The 17587-nt window shown below is 44.1% G+C and overlaps 2 protein-coding genes across 2 annotated transcripts in view; one reads left to right on the plus strand and one right to left on the minus strand.

Annotated features, from left to right (window-relative positions):
- The window catches only part of T265_01406 (hypothetical protein), a gene marked incomplete at both ends in the record, with an annotated part of 122912 nt that overhangs the window by 35690 nt on the left and 69635 nt on the right, over positions 1–17587 (plus strand). Inside the window, 2 exons of the mRNA XM_009165432.1 lie at positions 7596–7663; positions 12788–12911. Coding sequence (XP_009163696.1) covers positions 7596–7663; positions 12788–12911 — 192 coding nt within the window. The remainder of the gene's footprint in view (positions 1–7595; positions 7664–12787; positions 12912–17587) is intronic.
- The window catches only part of T265_01408 (hypothetical protein), a gene marked incomplete at both ends in the record, with an annotated part of 9220 nt that continues 5875 nt past the window's right edge, over positions 14243–17587 (minus strand). Inside the window, one exon of the mRNA XM_009165434.1 lies at positions 14243–14488. Within this exon, the coding sequence (XP_009163698.1) occupies positions 14243–14488 (246 nt within the window). The remainder of the gene's footprint in view (positions 14489–17587) is intronic.

Genomic DNA, 17587 nt, shown 5'->3' on the forward strand with positions numbered 1-17587 from the left:
CTGATTCACTACCTTTGTAGTTTTTTCAAACACACCAGCCCTTCATTACTCGAATTACCTAAAACTAGAAAAATACCTTGTTTATGTCTTGAGAGAACTAAACAGGTTGTTTTTTGCGTGCACTTGCGACTGTAATCAGTCATACTTTCCTATGAACAAGTGGAGGGGAACTGAATTGGGGAGATATACAGTATTGGTTATGGTTCCCCTTTAGAAACTAACTTGCCAAGCTGGGAGACCACTAGCTGTCAGTCTGACCGCACTTATGTGGTTAGTAAAATTGTGTTTGGATATTTTTATCACTAGGTTCTATTGTTTCGAATTTTACTGTTTGCCGTCGACCACTGGACTGCTTATGGATGTGGGTTAATCGTTCGTACTGTGTTTCCATCCTGCATCTTGTACTGTATTTCGTCGGATGTGCGGTATGAATTTCAGCTTATGATCCTTGGGACGTACCGATGCAGGTCCGGGATGTGCTTCAATCGATCTTTCTAACCAAGATTGTAGGTGCTTTTGCGTACTACCGAACCGAATTTCTTTATTTCAGACACTGAAGTTTAGGTAAAACTGTCACTAGTACTATCAAACATGCTAGATATATTTCTGCTATATTGTAAGGTTGTGCTAGAGGCTGCAGAAAGCTTCGCTGCTTACTTGGGATGACATGCCTTTGAGTCACCGTTCGATCGATTGTGAAAGTCGATCGAGGAGCCGGGGATCTAGAAAATACTACATTCGAGAGTACGGATATTTAATTAAAACATTCACAGCCCACCGCTTCAACTTAGTATCGGAGCTATCCAGGCATCCGGTATATCTGATACAGACCCGTACCCTTGATCGAAGGAACACTGATTATTGCTTCCATGCTATACAGTTCAAGATTGTGCATTAGGGTGTGATGCTGCTGAATGACGTGGGTTGCATTGGTGCACCTAAACAATAAAACGTGAAAACACCTAGTAGCACGGGTTGGAAAGGTTGATTGAAGCACACCCCAGACTCGCTTTGGTACATCCTGCGGACCTTTAGATGTAGTTATACGTTCGATGATAAGGCCGCTTCGAAATAAGGACCGCACCACCAATACAGCCCACGCGCATGTACGTTCCAAGGGTCATGTGCATGTACTGTAGCGACTAGTGTAGGTGTTTTCCCGCCGTTGAAATAAGGCTGCTTTGATTTGCCTGGCGCACAATACAAATGCCACCCTTTTAGAATGGGATTATCATAATCGGGACCGCGACGCTTCATCCGTGCCTGTCGAGAAGAACTTGTTTGTGAGATTTACCGGGCATTTATGAACAGCGTGGTTTTCGGACGTGTAATCACGTGCACTTGTTGTGAAACTGTTATGGTCGGAAAGCATTGCTCTTGAAATGATCACTGATTACTTTCAATGTTTTTACTTCGACTTCATTTGCTTTGACAAGCTTGAAATCTCTCAATATAAACGCTACGGGGGCGTGGAACCAAACAGTCGTCGCTAACAACGATGATGGGCAGTTCAACTGTCACCATGGTAGTGTCGGCTGTCTCCATCAGGTTTTTAGCGTAATGGTTCTCCGCCTGTACGTCAGCCCGATAAACTCGGTTGCTGAGACCCTTTGAGACTACAACATTACTCGAAAGCAGTACCTCTATAAAAGTGTAGCTGTTGCATGTTGGACCTGTGCAGACCCGGTCAAACTGGCTGCAACGCTTGGCTACATCCGTTATTTCGTCCATCTCTGAGACGAGGCTGTACAACCTGGAATGTCCTCGATTTGCGCATTAGTTGGTTGTCCTGCTAGTTGACAGTTGCCGAAGGGGCTAGCTTGGTAGTATTGACGGGGAAGTCGTATTGTGTTGCATTGTTTCGTATCTTACTCCCCATTGAACTACATTTAATCCATATTTTAATCTGTATGCAAGTCATCCCTAGTCCTCTTGGCATTCCAGAGTGGTAAGCCTATAACGGTATCATAGGTGACCTATTTCGACCATCGTTGTGCAGATCAGAATGATTATTTGTCGACGCTAGCTAGCTGCATACGTGTCCTCATATGACTTAGCAGGCTTAGCTATAGAACTACCCTTTTTAGCTCATTCTTTGTTCCTGTCTCCTGGGACTACCACACACTGCCTAGCACAAACTGTATATGGCAAAGTATAGTTTTTGCGGTACATTTCAATGCGATTGGTAGATGTGGAAACGAGTGCCAGCCCAGGATGCATAAGTGCATTGGGTTATGTAGTTTTCGAGTGGAGATTAGGCGGTCATCATCACCATTGTCAGCTGTAAGAACCGCGTACTTGTCGTACGGTGGTTGTAGCTGCCACAGTTTCGTTCACCGATTATTTGCGGGGTGGGGATAGGTAGCTGCGCATTGAAGGCGGGAACTGATAAATTGGTGCATAAATCCAGCACTGTTAGTGGGCTGTCAAGTGGGGGTTGGGTTGGGTTGAAAAAGGGGCTATGCATTGGAGGCAATAGCTTGGATTCACGAGCGCCATTGAGGGCGCGATTGAGCCATGTCTCACAATGTCTCTACACATTGATGTGGACCGTCTCGGGATCCCCATCCAGGAAGGCGGCAATGGCCAGCGCAGCTGATTTTGCTGGTAACAGCTTTCACACTTCGCCGCCAAGTCATTGTTTGACCCTCTCTGGCTCTCATCCACCCTTCACATGGTTGTGCGGAAAGAGCCCTTCGAGGAAGTCGGTCGACTGGCATACGCAGCACGTGGCCAAGCCAGCGCAACCTATGCAGTGTGATCAGTTCATCTATCGAGGGTGAGTTACTTCTTCCGAATACCATTCGACTTACTTCAGCACCGCTAATCCGGTGTTCCCACCAGATTCGAGCAATGTTCCGAAGACATCGATGGTCAAACACTGAAAGTCTTTTGACCTCCTCGGCGCGCAGCGGCCAGGTTTCTGATCCATATAGTAATATGGAGCGCACCGCAGCATTGCAAACTCGACCATTGACAGAGAAGTTGATGTCGCGCCTACGCCACAGGTGACGTAGGTTCACGAAAGCTGCTCTGGCCTTCCCAATTCGGATGGAACTATCATCTTTTGCGAGACCGCCGGGACTGATACAGCTGCCCAGGTAAACAAATTTGTCTACTACCTCAATCGGTTCATCCGCAAGCATGAGGCTAGGGCTCGAGCCCACCCAATCTTGTAGTAGCACTTTACACCTTGTAGGTGTGAAGCGCATACCGAACCGCGAGGCAGAATTATTTAGATTATTTAATATTGTTTGCACATTATTTAATATTGTTTACAGATCGGATGGTAGCAACGATAAACTCTGTATACAAGTATCGAACCGAATCGTGATGAGCCATATATTCAGACTATGATCGATTTTACTTCTGTTGCTCAAGTAGACCGAAATTCCATTTTGGCCGTTCAATGGAGCGTAGAAAACCAAGAAATGAAAACGTAGGTTTTCAGTGACCGGTTAGTGAACGTCAAGTATATGAGCCGACTGATCAGCACGGAAGCTTAATAGAGTGAACATTTACAAGTACGTAGAATAAGTTTGAATTCAGGACTCGACGGTTCGAGTCAGAAGTACCTTCATTTTGGCGGTAGACTTTCTAAAACAGACAATTTTCTCCGTTTTGACCGTCCTCTCTCCCTCATTCTGTGCGGTATTCACGTGCACTTTTTTGATAACCTAGCCTAACGTATACGCGTCCTAAGTAAGCCATATTTGGTTGTAAGCGAGAACAGTTCGGCAGATTCTAACGATAAATTTGATCACCCACATAATTTGTGATCGGAGCATGCCAGTGGTCGCTACTGCGCCCCTGAATTCCTTAGTTGACAGTCGCTATTTAGTCACCCTCTTTTGGGGAGTAGACAACGAAACGTGATTCGATTACGAGTAACTAAAGGAACTCTCCAAAGATGAAACAGCCTCTTCTTGTTACGTGTGTACGTTCGGTGGATGGCGCGCGTTCAAAGCTCGAATGTGTTCATTTGTATAGGGGACGGTAAAAACTAGAGGCCTCAATAGTGCTTCGGACGCTACATAATGTATATGTTTCCCATAGTGAGCTACGTTTGGTATCTCATTTGGGATTGTCTGCATCCTTCAAAGTGAGGCTTCAAGTGTCAAAGTGGAAAAAGGCAGTAAGAATAACAGAGTTGTGGGACGAATTCATTGTGCACACTCTCTGCCACAAAACATCTACCGCAGCATAAGATACGTAATACACTTCACCCTATGCCATTTATGTAGGTCGAAAACAGTGCGACTAAATCAACGCAGTCTTCGAGTGACCCTTAGGCTTTTTTGAGCACTGGACAAACTAATTGATCAATTTGGCCTCAAGGAATTTCATTAGCTGTATACAGCTGACCAAGGAAACAAATTCATTTACCAAGTCGATTGGTTCATCTACAAGCATTAGGTTTAGGTTGGATCTTTGCAGCTGTGAAGCGCATTCGAAACCGTGCGGCAAGATTATCTAGGTTATTTAAAATCGTCTGCATTTGGGAAGGATCTGAACCAAGGTGTGCGCTATCTTCCGCATACTCACCGTCTGTGAGGGAACGTTCAGGGAGCATTTGGTCTCTCGAGGTTTCAGAGACAGGCAGAGAGATTTCAGGCAGCATATCAGTACTGACAACACCGCCCACCAATGGTGCGCTTTTGAAGATCGGGAGCGCCTTTGCGCCATGTTTTGAAACGATGTCCAGTTAGGTAGATCACCGAACCTCTTCGTTAAAGGATACTGTAATTACGTCAAGCCAGACAATTCACACTGTAGTCTACGGGCTCGTCAACGTTTATTCTCTCTTCTTCGATCAACCAATCCAACGCAAGTCACTTTAGCTTCCTCGCCCTTCTACCTGACCACACTTTGGCGATTGAGTGGAAATGTTGGCGCAGTGCGATCAAGTGGGTTGGCCGGATCTGACAAAAATACACGATCTCTTCTTCCTTTTTTGCGTTATGTGAGGCTGTTCGTTTTGAGGAGCTTGTGATTTCGTCAGTGACATGTATATTCATAATTTCATTCGTCAATCAATGATTCCGGTCTTTTATCTCTTCCCGGAACGTCGTTCCGTACTCGTTCCTCGAAGTGAGACCAGTTGTAGATGCTTAAATCCGTATGTTCAGTAGTGGAGTAATATATTGGGAGTATATCTGTAAATTCACTGACTTTTCTCGGTGAAACACATACAGAGATTGGGTTATTTTTCGGTCCTTCTACGCACTGAAAAGCATCATTATGAGTTTGTATTTCTTTTGGGCCATAAATTTGGGTCTATTCTGGACCTTAAATGCTCAACTCCTGTTTTTGCTCGTTAAATGCCACACAGTGGCCAAATAATCCGTTCTCAAGCGTAACTTAATCCACGGAGCAAATGGAGCCAAAGAACGAAACGCCTTGGAATCATTGCGGGCGTGCTCGCCCAATAAGGAGCTCAGTAGTCAATTTCCACCACGCCGAGAGCCGTGTGGCTTTTGATCACCATAAACCGAAGGAGGACGACGTACGAGTTTTTGTGAACATTTAACACAGGATCGGCAAGCCGCTACGTAGGTCTATTTTGAGATAAATCGCTTAAGCAAAGCGCAATTTCCAAAGGACATAGGTAGGATGGGATGAGATTACTCATAATCCTGTTGTGAATAGCCAATGGCCAATCCATTGGGTGAAATCAAACATTTGGGCGAACCATTAGCATCATGGGGTGATTGCTCCTATCCCTACAAACCATGTTGATCAACGGCGTTCCTTGAGTTGTGGCTCCCCTGTCCCTTGACAAAAGTAAATGTGGTTGGCCCTGAAAAGTAGTCGACGAAGTAGTAGCCTGACTCCGTCGGACTGGCGATTGCGATGCCGATTGCGAAACCGTACGGCTTTTGGTGTAATTTCTGTTAGTTCTTTATTAGTCCTGCTTTTCGCACCTACCCCACAAGTGGCCATTTTGGGAGCTAAGAGGCAGACTCCTTTAAAGCTGATTGCAGTTCATCTATGTCCCGTAACTTGTGAATCCGTCTAACTACCTTTTCTTGTGCATTTAGGATGTGTTGACTGCTCTAATTTTTCGGTACCTTTTCTCTCATGTATTTTTCGCTTACATTTACATGGCGTGACTTTTTCCGATACCCTAATTGGAATAAATTACCTCAGGCCAAAATCGGGTTTGAATTGTTGCTTGGCACGCAGACAAGACCGAAGCAACATCTAATTATCGAAAAACAAATGTTTCCCCAACAGGTGGGGAGCAGTTCCCTGTTATTTTTGTTCTAATCCGTTTTCGCGAATTGAATTACTTATTGCGTTGATCATTCTGAGCTGGGTGGTTTTTTTCCTGGTGACTGTTGTTTGCATGCTAGAGGAAATTTCCAACTCTCTACCATCTTTGGACTGAACACAAATCAGAACGACGGGTGTGGTTGATTCGTTTTTACCTCATCCATGTCTCTATTTTCTGCTCCCTTTTTTCAGTCACTGTTGTTGTCTAAATTTCATTGAGATTTCGAATGGCAAATGTAACCGGTTCGGGAAACTCAACCCACGCCTGCTGTCCTCTACTATCGTGTAAATTCCAGACTTATTAGTCCGGTTCTAGTGATCGTGAGCAGTTTGGGGAGTAACCACAAAACCTTCATAATGAATCGGGTTTTCCGACGTATCTGGGTTGTAGGCTAGACCGAGATGCGTTTATTTCACACCAGGATCTTCGAATGGTCCGTTAGTGTCTTTTCCAGGATTCAGTGAAAAGGATTTTTGTTTACACTTCCTGCTGACAGAAGTTCTGTCGTACAACCTTCCAANTACAACCTTCAACGATGTCCGCTACAACCAAACAAATGGACAGAATTCGCCACATGATATGATTGTCTGTAATTTTTTACATTAACAGGGTAATATCCAATCGCTTTGGTTTTTTGTGGATAGTTTTGTCCTGCACCGTTACTTTTTTGGTGTTCACTGTTGGTCGATCTTTTGATCTGTCTCGTTCGGGGAATTTTTCTGTTCCTGCCTGAATCAGTCCCTTGAATTTAAATTATGTATTAACCGTACCCAAGAAGGAGATAATGAGCACTCACGTGTCGAATTCTGGGTCCGGTTTGATTTCACGTCCAGATTATTCTAACGTTTGTTTGACAATGTTTTGCAATTTTATCAGCCGTTTCATAATCCGTCACATATAATAATAGCCTTAAATACTACCACTGTTTAGGCGAACTCTCTTGGGACTGTCGATATTTCACACGCCTTATTCGCATCAGCTCTTTTCATCAGATCTTTCCTAACCCAGCCATTGTCAATTGAATATCGGAATCTCGTTACTTCATGCAGCCGGTGCATGTGTACTAGACCGAATCGAGATGGAGGAAACCGTCTGCTTTGGAAATTGAATGTACAACGGTTTCCTACGTCACTGGATGGGTGGCTTTCAGTATTCTTATCACCAGTAAGATGATTGGATGTTTGGAGCTCTACGTACCTTAATCGATGGTTTGGAGTTTTAATTTAATTCGGGTTTTTATGGGGATTCTGAGGGCGGAGGTCTTCCAGACTCCGGGCCAAACAAGAAACGTTAACGTTTGAACATTTATGCTTTGCAGGTACGCGCTATCGCCGACGGGGAATCGACCCTGAAGGGCACGTTGCTAACTACGTCGAGACGGAGCAAGTAAGTCTAACCAATTTTTCATTAACTTACACTAGGCACCATATTTAGTTTGTGATTTTCTGCAGAGGGTCCAATATCGGGAGTTACTTTCGAGTAGTGTTTCTGTAAGGGGCGAGATGGCTCAGTGGTCAGAACGCGAGTTTACTGACCGAAAGGCCCCTTGTTCGAATCAACCTTTGCTCCAGAGACTTCTATCTAGGCTTGGGCAACTTGGCAGTATCCCAGTCTTCGTACTTCCTTCTGGTGACATTACAGTTAGGCACCGAAAGGGTGCTACAGGTGATATATGATATGATGAGTGTTTCTGTGAAACTGATCTGGCATTGTCACTTCAGTTACTCTGTATGTTCGGGCAATTGTTCAGCTAAAGTGAGCACGTGCTCGCTTTCGGTGAGTTGCAGCCAGTGGAAGAGTCACGATAGCGAAGATGTTATCAATGGTATACCTCTTATCCTACTTCCTTGCTCTGGCACTACGTGAGCGTTTGTCTACCGTAAGTATCCGAGGAGGAAACATCTTCGGTAAATTCCAAAACCTGATGTCATTGACACTGGTTGGTCCTTCCGCGGGAGGTATTCACACGAAGGGTATGTTGCCCATTGGGACTTGAGCAGCCCAAACTGAGTCATTTATCTCTTCGAAGAGGATAGTTATAAGCTGCGTGTATTTTTCAGCTGTGCTAAACTTCGTACGCATTGGTTATAGACTTCAGAATCCCAGTTTTAAATCAGACGTGGAAGCCTGAGACTGGCGCTCTTCACTGTTTCTTTATTATTCGTCCATCTATCTTATTCAGTCGGCTATACAGCAGATGAGCGGATTTCGCCGGACACCACCGCGGATTCCACACACTCCATAACATCGACTTTCTACATGCAATTACTATTTCCCCCATAATCCAGGTAGATGCTTCACTTACTCAGTGTCAACAACGCCTCAATTTTCGCTCCATTCATCTGCTCTTAGCTATCCGATTAGTAGTGGTCAGTCCGCTTGGCTTTTTGTTTCATCCGTTGCAAGGAGGTGAAATTCCCAGTACTCTTTATCTCCGATAGTTGCTTATCAACACCCTGTCCGATCCGATCGGTATGTTCCGTATTAGTGACAACTGGTAGTTAATGGTATTATTTTCTCCATGGGAACGAACGATCATCAGACACAGAACTGTCATTCGTAGTCTGTGCCGTTAGCTCATGCTTGCAGTTCAGTGGTTTGTGAACAGTTATTCTCTGAAGGTGGAGTCTGTGTGGCATTTGTGACGTTGGTTGTTTTTCTGGAAGGAACGGAACCACGGTGTATACTCCGTTGGCGTAAAACAGTTCATAACGACTCGCGACACGTTCATTCGTAAATGAATTCGATCCTAACCCGCATTAGATACGAGATTTAATTGGGAGTCAATCGAATCTCCCTTCAAAACCAAATTGGTTTGCAAATGGGTTTATTGAGCGAATTGCATCCAATTAGGGTTCAAGACCATGAAGTTGACGGAACTCGTGGACTATGGATACCGGATTAGCCCCAAGAAGTGCGAAACCGGTCATGGGCTGTCGAAGACATTTCAAAAACCTTGTGAGTAGCGTTCCTTCAAGTTCATATGTGCAGCTATAGATTGAAGTTCGTAGAACAATAACTCCAAATACAGGGAGTATCATCGCTGTCTTACTTTTTCTCATTTTGGTGGCAACACGTTCTATGCAGGTTTATTTTGGGTAGTTTTTTTCTGGAGAGAAAGGTTTTTTGTAGTTACACCTCTGTCAACCACAACGACTCATGGTCGGTAACACCGGAAGCAGTGGGGTGTAAGTGGCTCCTGCAAACTTGCATGCCGCCTAATGAAAATACCTGGTCCGTACAAACTATTCCTTTTCGGTTTTGTGCGGTTATTCTAACGGCAATACCCATCTAGTCTGTTTTGGAAGTAACTTTGGATGAAACTTTTACACCGATGAAGTTACATACCTCGTCTATCTTGCCGGCTTCTTGAGACAGTTTCCGAGTGAGTATTGGATGGTGAATCACTGGAATAAGGGTTATCAAGTTATGGTGGTCGTAGGACGTGTTAAGCTCCCCAGACCACCATCTTCCAAAGAAAGTCTCGTTTTCTGCTCTAAACCCTTGGGGGAATGAGAGAGGGGACTGTGCCTACTTGGTAAGCCCCAAGAGTGCGGAATCGGTTGCGGGCTGTAGAAGGGGTCTCAACAATGGAACGGCAATTCACTTACAAAATAGTCGTCATGACCGTTGGGGTTAATACTTGGAATAACGGTTCAGCTGGTCTCCAACACAACCTCTGGGGGAGCCCAGAGGGCCGTAATGGAACATCGACACCAGCCTACCATCAATAACAGAAATCCAGCATGAAGTCTCAATCCTCAAGTACGACAAGACGCCTGGCGCTGATGGTTGGTACCTCTCATTCTTCAAAGAAAGTGACGTGGTCCTGGTTAACAATCTAACGTCATACTGCAGAAGATTTGGAACGAAAACAGAATACCAGCCGAATGGACCTCCTCGACCTTCATTCCAGTTTTCGAGAAGGGCGCATCAGCCCTCTGGCATTGTTTTGCGTTGGTTGATCGATCATCGAGAGAGACGTTTTCGTGAAAGCCAAGCTCGGTTTCGTCCTGGCCGAGGATGCGTCGACCATATCTTTACTTTGAGACAAGTTCTTGAACAGCGCCACTCTTTTAAATGTCGTACGTTGGTCGTTTTTCTTGATCTAACATTTGCTTTTGGCTCTGTCGATCGTGGGAAACTGGTGGCGTCTGGCGATCGAAAATGTGCAAATATATATCCCTTATGAAAGCACCGTATGCCAATTCCTGTGGGTGCGTACGAGTATACGCCTGAGTTCACCAAGGCAAGGCTGCCCTCTCTCGGGACAGTATACGACGGCAACGAAATACGAAAATACTAACGAGTAAACTTAATCGTGTCACCGCCCTCTTGGATTGGAGCCCCCGGATTCACCTCAGTAATGGTTAGTGACACTGGCAAAAATGGCCCAATCGTGTATTCAATGGTGCTCATGCATCAGGGTTATTGCCTTCATTGTGTAGCCACCCCGTTCCATAACTAATGAGATGTGCCACCTCCTCCAGAGGTTGGCTGTATGACCCCCACTCTTCCATTTTCCGGTGATCTAAACTCTACCAGCTAGAACCACTGTGAGAATGGTACACGGTTTATAGCTGATAAATTGGTTGATCTGCTACCATTTCAGAATATTCTGTAACCGTTTTTGCGGATGTAGGCTCACGAGATTAGAGCCTAGAATTAAATCAATGCGATTTATCAGAGTTTATTCACGTGTTTTGCATATCAGGATGAATGCTGCGCGGCCTCACTCCAATCGGACTTAGTAGCACGGGCTTTTGTCCTTTGGGATGACCTGATTGAGTGACCGCCCTACAGACTCATCATCTTGATGTACTGGTCTCAGTTACATATAATAAAAGCGTTCATCCTAATATCAAAAGGTTGTATGAAATATTTCTGGAATTTGCAATTTTCCTGACCACATAAAAGTGCGCAGGTGTCAGTTCGTATTATACGTTCTTTTCGAGCGGAAACAATCGTACAATAGAGGCATGTTTTTCTACTTCTCGATAACTTAGAGTTGTAGAAATCAAGATTCTCGTTATTTTTAGGATACACCTGTTGCCTTGGTTCGGTGGTTATCGGAATGTATTCACACTTTCACTCTCGGTTGATTATTGTTACACAGGCATATAATTTGACTTCGTGTCGATTGCTTCGATAGTGTCATGTGTTTTGTTTGCTATTTGATGAGTGGGCTTCCACTACCCGTTTGAAAGAGAAAGGCTAACTGGAGGTTAGATTGATCATAAGTTTACGTCCCAAGTCAGAGACTCAATCCTGTTCTATGGTTGCTACACGCGATTGGCATTTGTAGTCGGACGAAATTTTATCTGCTGACTGACGTTGGATTGGATCGCTCAGTTCAATTTGACAATCATGAAAGCCATCTGTCACGTAGTACATTTTCTACGGCTTATGTCTGATCTTTTATTGCTGAAGGAAAACATGATGGTTGGTGACCGTAGTTAACTGACTTTCAAGTCACGATATGTGTGCATCTTCCCTTAAAATATGGGAGTAAAGTTTTTCCTATTTAAGGTATGGAGTTTTTTAAGTTCACTTAGTTCAAATCGTGGGGAAATATAACTCACGTAGCTGTAAACCTTTCTTTTAGTTTTCTCAAAAACAGAACATAACATGGGTTTCATAAAGCTGTCTCACTAATAAAACGTCGAAAAAAACACTTGGGAAGATTCGAAGTGGATAAGATTGGTCCTAAACTAGTGTCGGTACGCAGTTCATCCACTGGAATAGCTTTAGTTTTTCCACTGCTCTGTTGTTCCAGGACACGTAGAAGCTTCTGCGTATGTGGACAGCGGTGATCGATTGCCCATATTACGTTACTCGTCTTCCTTATCCCGATTTTATTTGGTGAACTCATTAGGGAATCGGACAGTGGTAGCGCTGTTTGGTTGTTGTGGCGTTGTATGGACATAATGGTCTAACAGGTGGTTTCGACAGGTATCTATTCGTTCTCGTGTCCGTCAATTTTGATTGTATATAGATGGCTTGACCAGAATATCGACACGGCGAACCCACGTATTTCCACCTGTTTCACACAGCTTGGTTTTCCCTGTGCGATCTCCGCGAGATTTGAAGTCAAAATCGGCATCGGCATAATGCGTGTTTTCCTACTACCGGCACCCTACCCCCCACATGTCAAACCCCGACGGAACCGGTCGTCCTAGGGGTGGAGGAATCCTGTTTAAGCTACTTTAGCCGTGAGATAAAAGGTATCCTTATGTGGCATTCACGTCCAGCTTAAGTCTAACTGGGGACAAATTAACTGCAACTGCTGCTTCAGGAATCATAGTAACAGTGTCCTAAAACATTAAATGAGCCAATCGAATTAGCTTATTGTATTGGTGTGCCTGTTGTATGTAGGCACCATACAGATGAATTTCACTTTAGCCAGTTAGACTTTGTCTCTTCTGTTAGATAAGCTTGAAAACAGTATGTCGTGAATCTCTTGAGTGTTTTACATTGCTCACCATTCTCATTTCATTTCTACGCTATTAGATCATCCAAACTCACGAAATCCATAATTCGCATACCGCAGCATTTCTCCAGGTTCGTGGTTCAGTACCGGTGTTTTGGAGTCAAACGAGTTTGAAGTATCATCCTCCGATCAACCTGGAAAAGGGTAAGATTTACTCAGTTGCTCCATTTCCGGAATCTTACTGAGGGATTTCTTTCTTGGCCGTTTTTTGTACGATTTTGTTCAACATGAAAATACTTCCTGTTTTGTTATACTGGTGGGATTAGCCTTTTCAAATCTTTCCTGGGTCGGTGGGAACATCGGACTAGTCCACAAAGTGCTTCGCAATAGGTGACCAGGTGAAGTTCACTGTACCATACATTTCGCGTTTCAGAAGACGGGAAAACGTCAGATTAGCACCCAAAATGCTCTAACCGCTGTAAATTTTTTGCGATAGCCTTGTTTCGAGTAGTGCATTGGTGTATTTTCAAATTAAATGACTGCTACGTTTTGAATGGTTCAGTGGTCAGAGCGCGAATTTACAGACTGGGAAGGTCCGTGTTTCGAACCCGATCTTTGCATCTCGACTTCCCCTGTCTAGACTTGGTCATCCTAGGTCTGGTGCTTCCTTCGGGATGCATGGTAGCTAGGCACCGAAAGGATGCTACAGCTGAACACGTTATGGATATGATGGCTGGTAGATTTCCGCACAACTACACGGTATACGGATTGACTCTCCGTACGGCTCGTTGCGCGACCACTCAGTACTGTCGTAAATTGCCATGTCAAGAAAACTCGCCTAGAATAATAGTCATTCATGTTCATGGAAACAGGCAAATTGATCCTGATATTCGTCGTGCTGATTTCCTAAGCTTCACCGTTGGTTTCAGAATCCCATCAGAGTTGTAGATTAGGCCTCAGGGTGGTTTTGTGCGCTTGCTCCACGCCACTATCCTGGTCGTAGTTTGAGGGTAGACGAATAATTTACATAAGGACATTTGTAATTATCCCACCACCGATGGAGAAACAAGTCGGTTTCCGCTCTTGGCTGTAGATTCCTCGTTTGTAAAATATAAAATGTGCAGTGGAATTCGTTTTCCGCCATTGCGATTAGTGGAAGTATGATTCGCAGAGCAAAGCTCACCACTATTGATTGTATCGTTTTCTGTGGCAGAGTAATTCAATCACACCTGACGCATCCGGAATGTAGCATTTCTGAATGAGCAGTCTGATTCATGCTGTGGTGGTCAGCCCCGGATGCATTGTTTTCATCTCAGCTCCATCAAGATGACCTAATAAAATGACAAGAGTTCCGCAAGGGGAGTCCGTCCACATCCGTACCGATCCGTTTGGCGTTTGTACGTCTGTATTTGTTTATCTCAGTAATGTTTGATGAACAGGCAACTAGGACATTTAACATATTGGAGGAAAAACATCCGTGAGTCCAGTGCACTATTTTGCGTGTTGGTTTTTTCCGGAAAAGACGGGAAGTCAGCTCACTCGTCAGAATGAAACGTCATTTGATTCATGAGCCACTCCTCAAGTCCGGCAACGCACTCCTCTGGTGCGTTGAATGTCATTTGATGTATTTGTACGACAGACTGAATCCGCAGGCCAGTGATAGTATGTAAAAAAACCTGTGCTGCATATTCATAACATGGATCCTCAGCAAGCGAAACTTTTGGTTGGCGAGTTTCAGAACGTGTAACGTGATTGTCTGGGGCGCCTTTAGTTTCCGTTTGCTGTTTGTTTTGTAAACCATAGAAAAACTTGGTTTGATATGCTTGGCGGAAAGGCTATTTTGTTGAATTAATCGTTCACTTGCAAAATGCGATATTATAGGCATAAGACTCAAAATAATCAATCTATGATGTTTCCACCAGCCGACTGTGATGAAACGGCTACCTCGTAGTTCACAGGGCTGGGTTAGTTGTACTAACAGCCAACCTGATGGTCCCTACACTAGACCTAGTTGTTAATATTATCTCACTGAATTTTAATTAGTTTCTCGCATGGGCACACTACTCTCCTTTTATTACAGCCTCAGGAATTCCATTATATATTGGGATCAGTAGCCAAAAACTGATGGTTACCTTACACAGCTCCATGGTCTTACTTTAGCGGGTTGTTACAGGGAGGGTCACTATCCAGATTCAGTATAACACATTGATTATTACCCTGAATAAACCCGGGCAATCCTATGTGCTGTAGTTTTGGTTGATATACTGGGGGTTTGTTCGGGGCTCTTGTTGCTAGGGTTCTTTCAGAAAGTTATTTGTCCCATTAAGGACGGGATGGGATTCAGTTATTGCCTACATAATCAGCCCTATGCAGGTTGGAAACGGTGACAGATCATTGGTGGTAGTCTTATACACAGCGTGGTACTTGTGGGTAAACGATCTCTTCTTATTAGTTTGATCTCAGGTTGGGATGTTGGTCCCGAACCGATATCACCTCGTTTGTTTTCGAAACGTGTTCAGCGTGCGAACCAAAAACTCTTCCAAATACACATCCGTGTAAACAGGTCAGTGGGCCACTGTGGCACTGGTTGGCGGATAGCTTGGCATCAGGTGCACCCCTACCGGCACAGCTATTGCCAGTCCTGGAGCGGTCATCACATTTTCAACCGCTTTTTACTATCCAGGCATTGCTTATTATAGCCTTTCTGTTGAGATTTTTCATAACTTAGCTTTCAGCCTGTATTTTTAAGGGGCGAATTCACGAAATTGGTTCACACGTCGAACATCCTACAGATACCAAACTCGCGTGAAACAGTAATCCGAGTCCACACACTACAAACAAATGGATTTATGCTTTTGAGCAGGGATGCCTTTGTGGGGATATCTTGCAGGTAAAAACAGGTTTGATGATCTTTATTAGTGTATCTTCGAGGGAGGGCTGTTTTAACGTCCGGAGGAGTGATGGTGCATAGACGAGAGATTCAGACGAGTCTCCCGTGGAAAGCAAATCGATATGTCAAAATTCACTTAATTCTGGTTCAGGTAGGTTGACCGAAACTCGCCTACCTAATGAGCCCCAAGAAGGACCAAAGCGGTGACAGGCTGTCAAAGGGCTTTTGGCAACCTTGTGAGCAGTTTTCCCCATAAAAATATACTGCGACATGTTGAATATAGTAACAACTGAAAAATGAGACGGCCTATGTGCAGCAAATTCATTTGAGGGGCATCATTAACGAGAGATTCAGGTGAGTCTCAAGTGAGAGTTAAATTGATATGCAAGGTTGAGTGTTTCACTCAAACACGTGATACCATGCCACCCTCAGTTGATTGTCTGAAACGTGTCGCGCTTAGGTTATCCAGTCGTTTAAATTAAAGGGAGCGGACTTTCTGTGAAACACTGGGCAAGATTTGACAAGCGTAAAGTTTTATTTCCCCGGGAAAGGCAATGAAACTTTTTGTTTCCAGACTGTTGGGCGCTGATACAGTGTATTAGTTTAGTTTTCTGGTTTAGTTTAGTTTTCCAATTGATCCTACCTGATCCGCAAGTGTAAAGTTGATTGCTACCCAGTTAATTTGAGTCGATTCACTTAGAGTGGTTTCGTTAAGCTTTTCTTGGTCGGAGTAACAGCAAAATATACAACCATTGGTCTTCCTACGGAGAGACCAGCCTTCTAAAGAGACCTCTTTTGTCCTGTACTTTCAAATCAAGAACAAGTGTATTATTATAAATTCCATCGCTGTTGCTGTTGTTTTTATTATCATGTGGGAAAGCCCATTTGAGTTATCCTGTAATGAGAATGCAATCTGTTATCTTTTCAGTATACCTTTCGGTATTAACCCGACCAAGAAATTGTGGTGTGGTTCACGACGGTCACTTTTAGTACCTATTGACGGCTGTATCTGATGTACATCTTTGCTTTGAGTCACTTCGAGGTATTTATATCTTTTTGGAACTCTTGGACGGCTCTCGTTTTTCCAGAAGGCTTACGCGATCTGTCCTACATTTCTACGCGTCCCGGTACATTTTTTGAGTATGATATCAATATTGTTGTTCAATCTCGCCCGTTATTTGAACGGAAAGTTGCTGAGTCCATTTCGTATTCGATAGTTATTTTGTGGTCAACACAATGAGAAGTCGTACCTACGATCGTTTGCTTATCCACAATCACAATATAGTCTTCTGTAATTGGTTGGGAAAATCAGAATTTTAATCGATTTCTCCCCGCAGGGTTAGTTTCTGGAGAATGGATGCGTAAGGTCTCCGTACTTGTGGATAATTTATTCAAAAAAACGGGGGGAATTATTCCTTTTTTCGTATACTTGGGAATCCATCTGGTCCAGTAAACACGGACTTCCAACCTCCGCTTCACCGATTTCGCTGCTAACTGCTTACCACAAGCTTAGTTCGTGTGTGTTTGTTTGTTCGCTTACTACGTTTCGACGGTTCCCTCACACAGGACGAAACTACAGCCGATTTAATTGTTTCCCAATCAACTCTTTGATTTTTCGGGCGTGTAGTTAACCATGAGCGTTGGAAATGGTGTGACTCTATTGGGCAACGTCACGTGGTTGCATTGGGTTTACAAGAGCTGATTAAGTAGTTTCCAGTGGTAAACTCGGTGCATTTTGGCGCCGCGTTAATGTGACTTATGTATGCATTGAACCGTTTCATGTCGTTTATGTCAACAGCGTAGTCTTTTACCATCTGAACGTGGTATTGAGCAGGAAAAGGTAACACGTGGATAGACCTCACAGACGAGCGAACATCTCGGTGGTATAATTCAACTTGTGTACTGGACTAAACACAAACCAGGCACTGAATTCCAGGTCTGCTGACCAGAAGCAAGGTTAGTTGCCGGTTGTTCAATCTCCATGACTGTT

This window comes from Opisthorchis viverrini (genome assembly GCF_000715545.1).
Source record: "Opisthorchis viverrini unplaced genomic scaffold opera_v5_15, whole genome shotgun sequence".
Classification (NCBI taxonomy): domain Eukaryota; kingdom Metazoa; phylum Platyhelminthes; class Trematoda; order Opisthorchiida; family Opisthorchiidae; genus Opisthorchis; species Opisthorchis viverrini.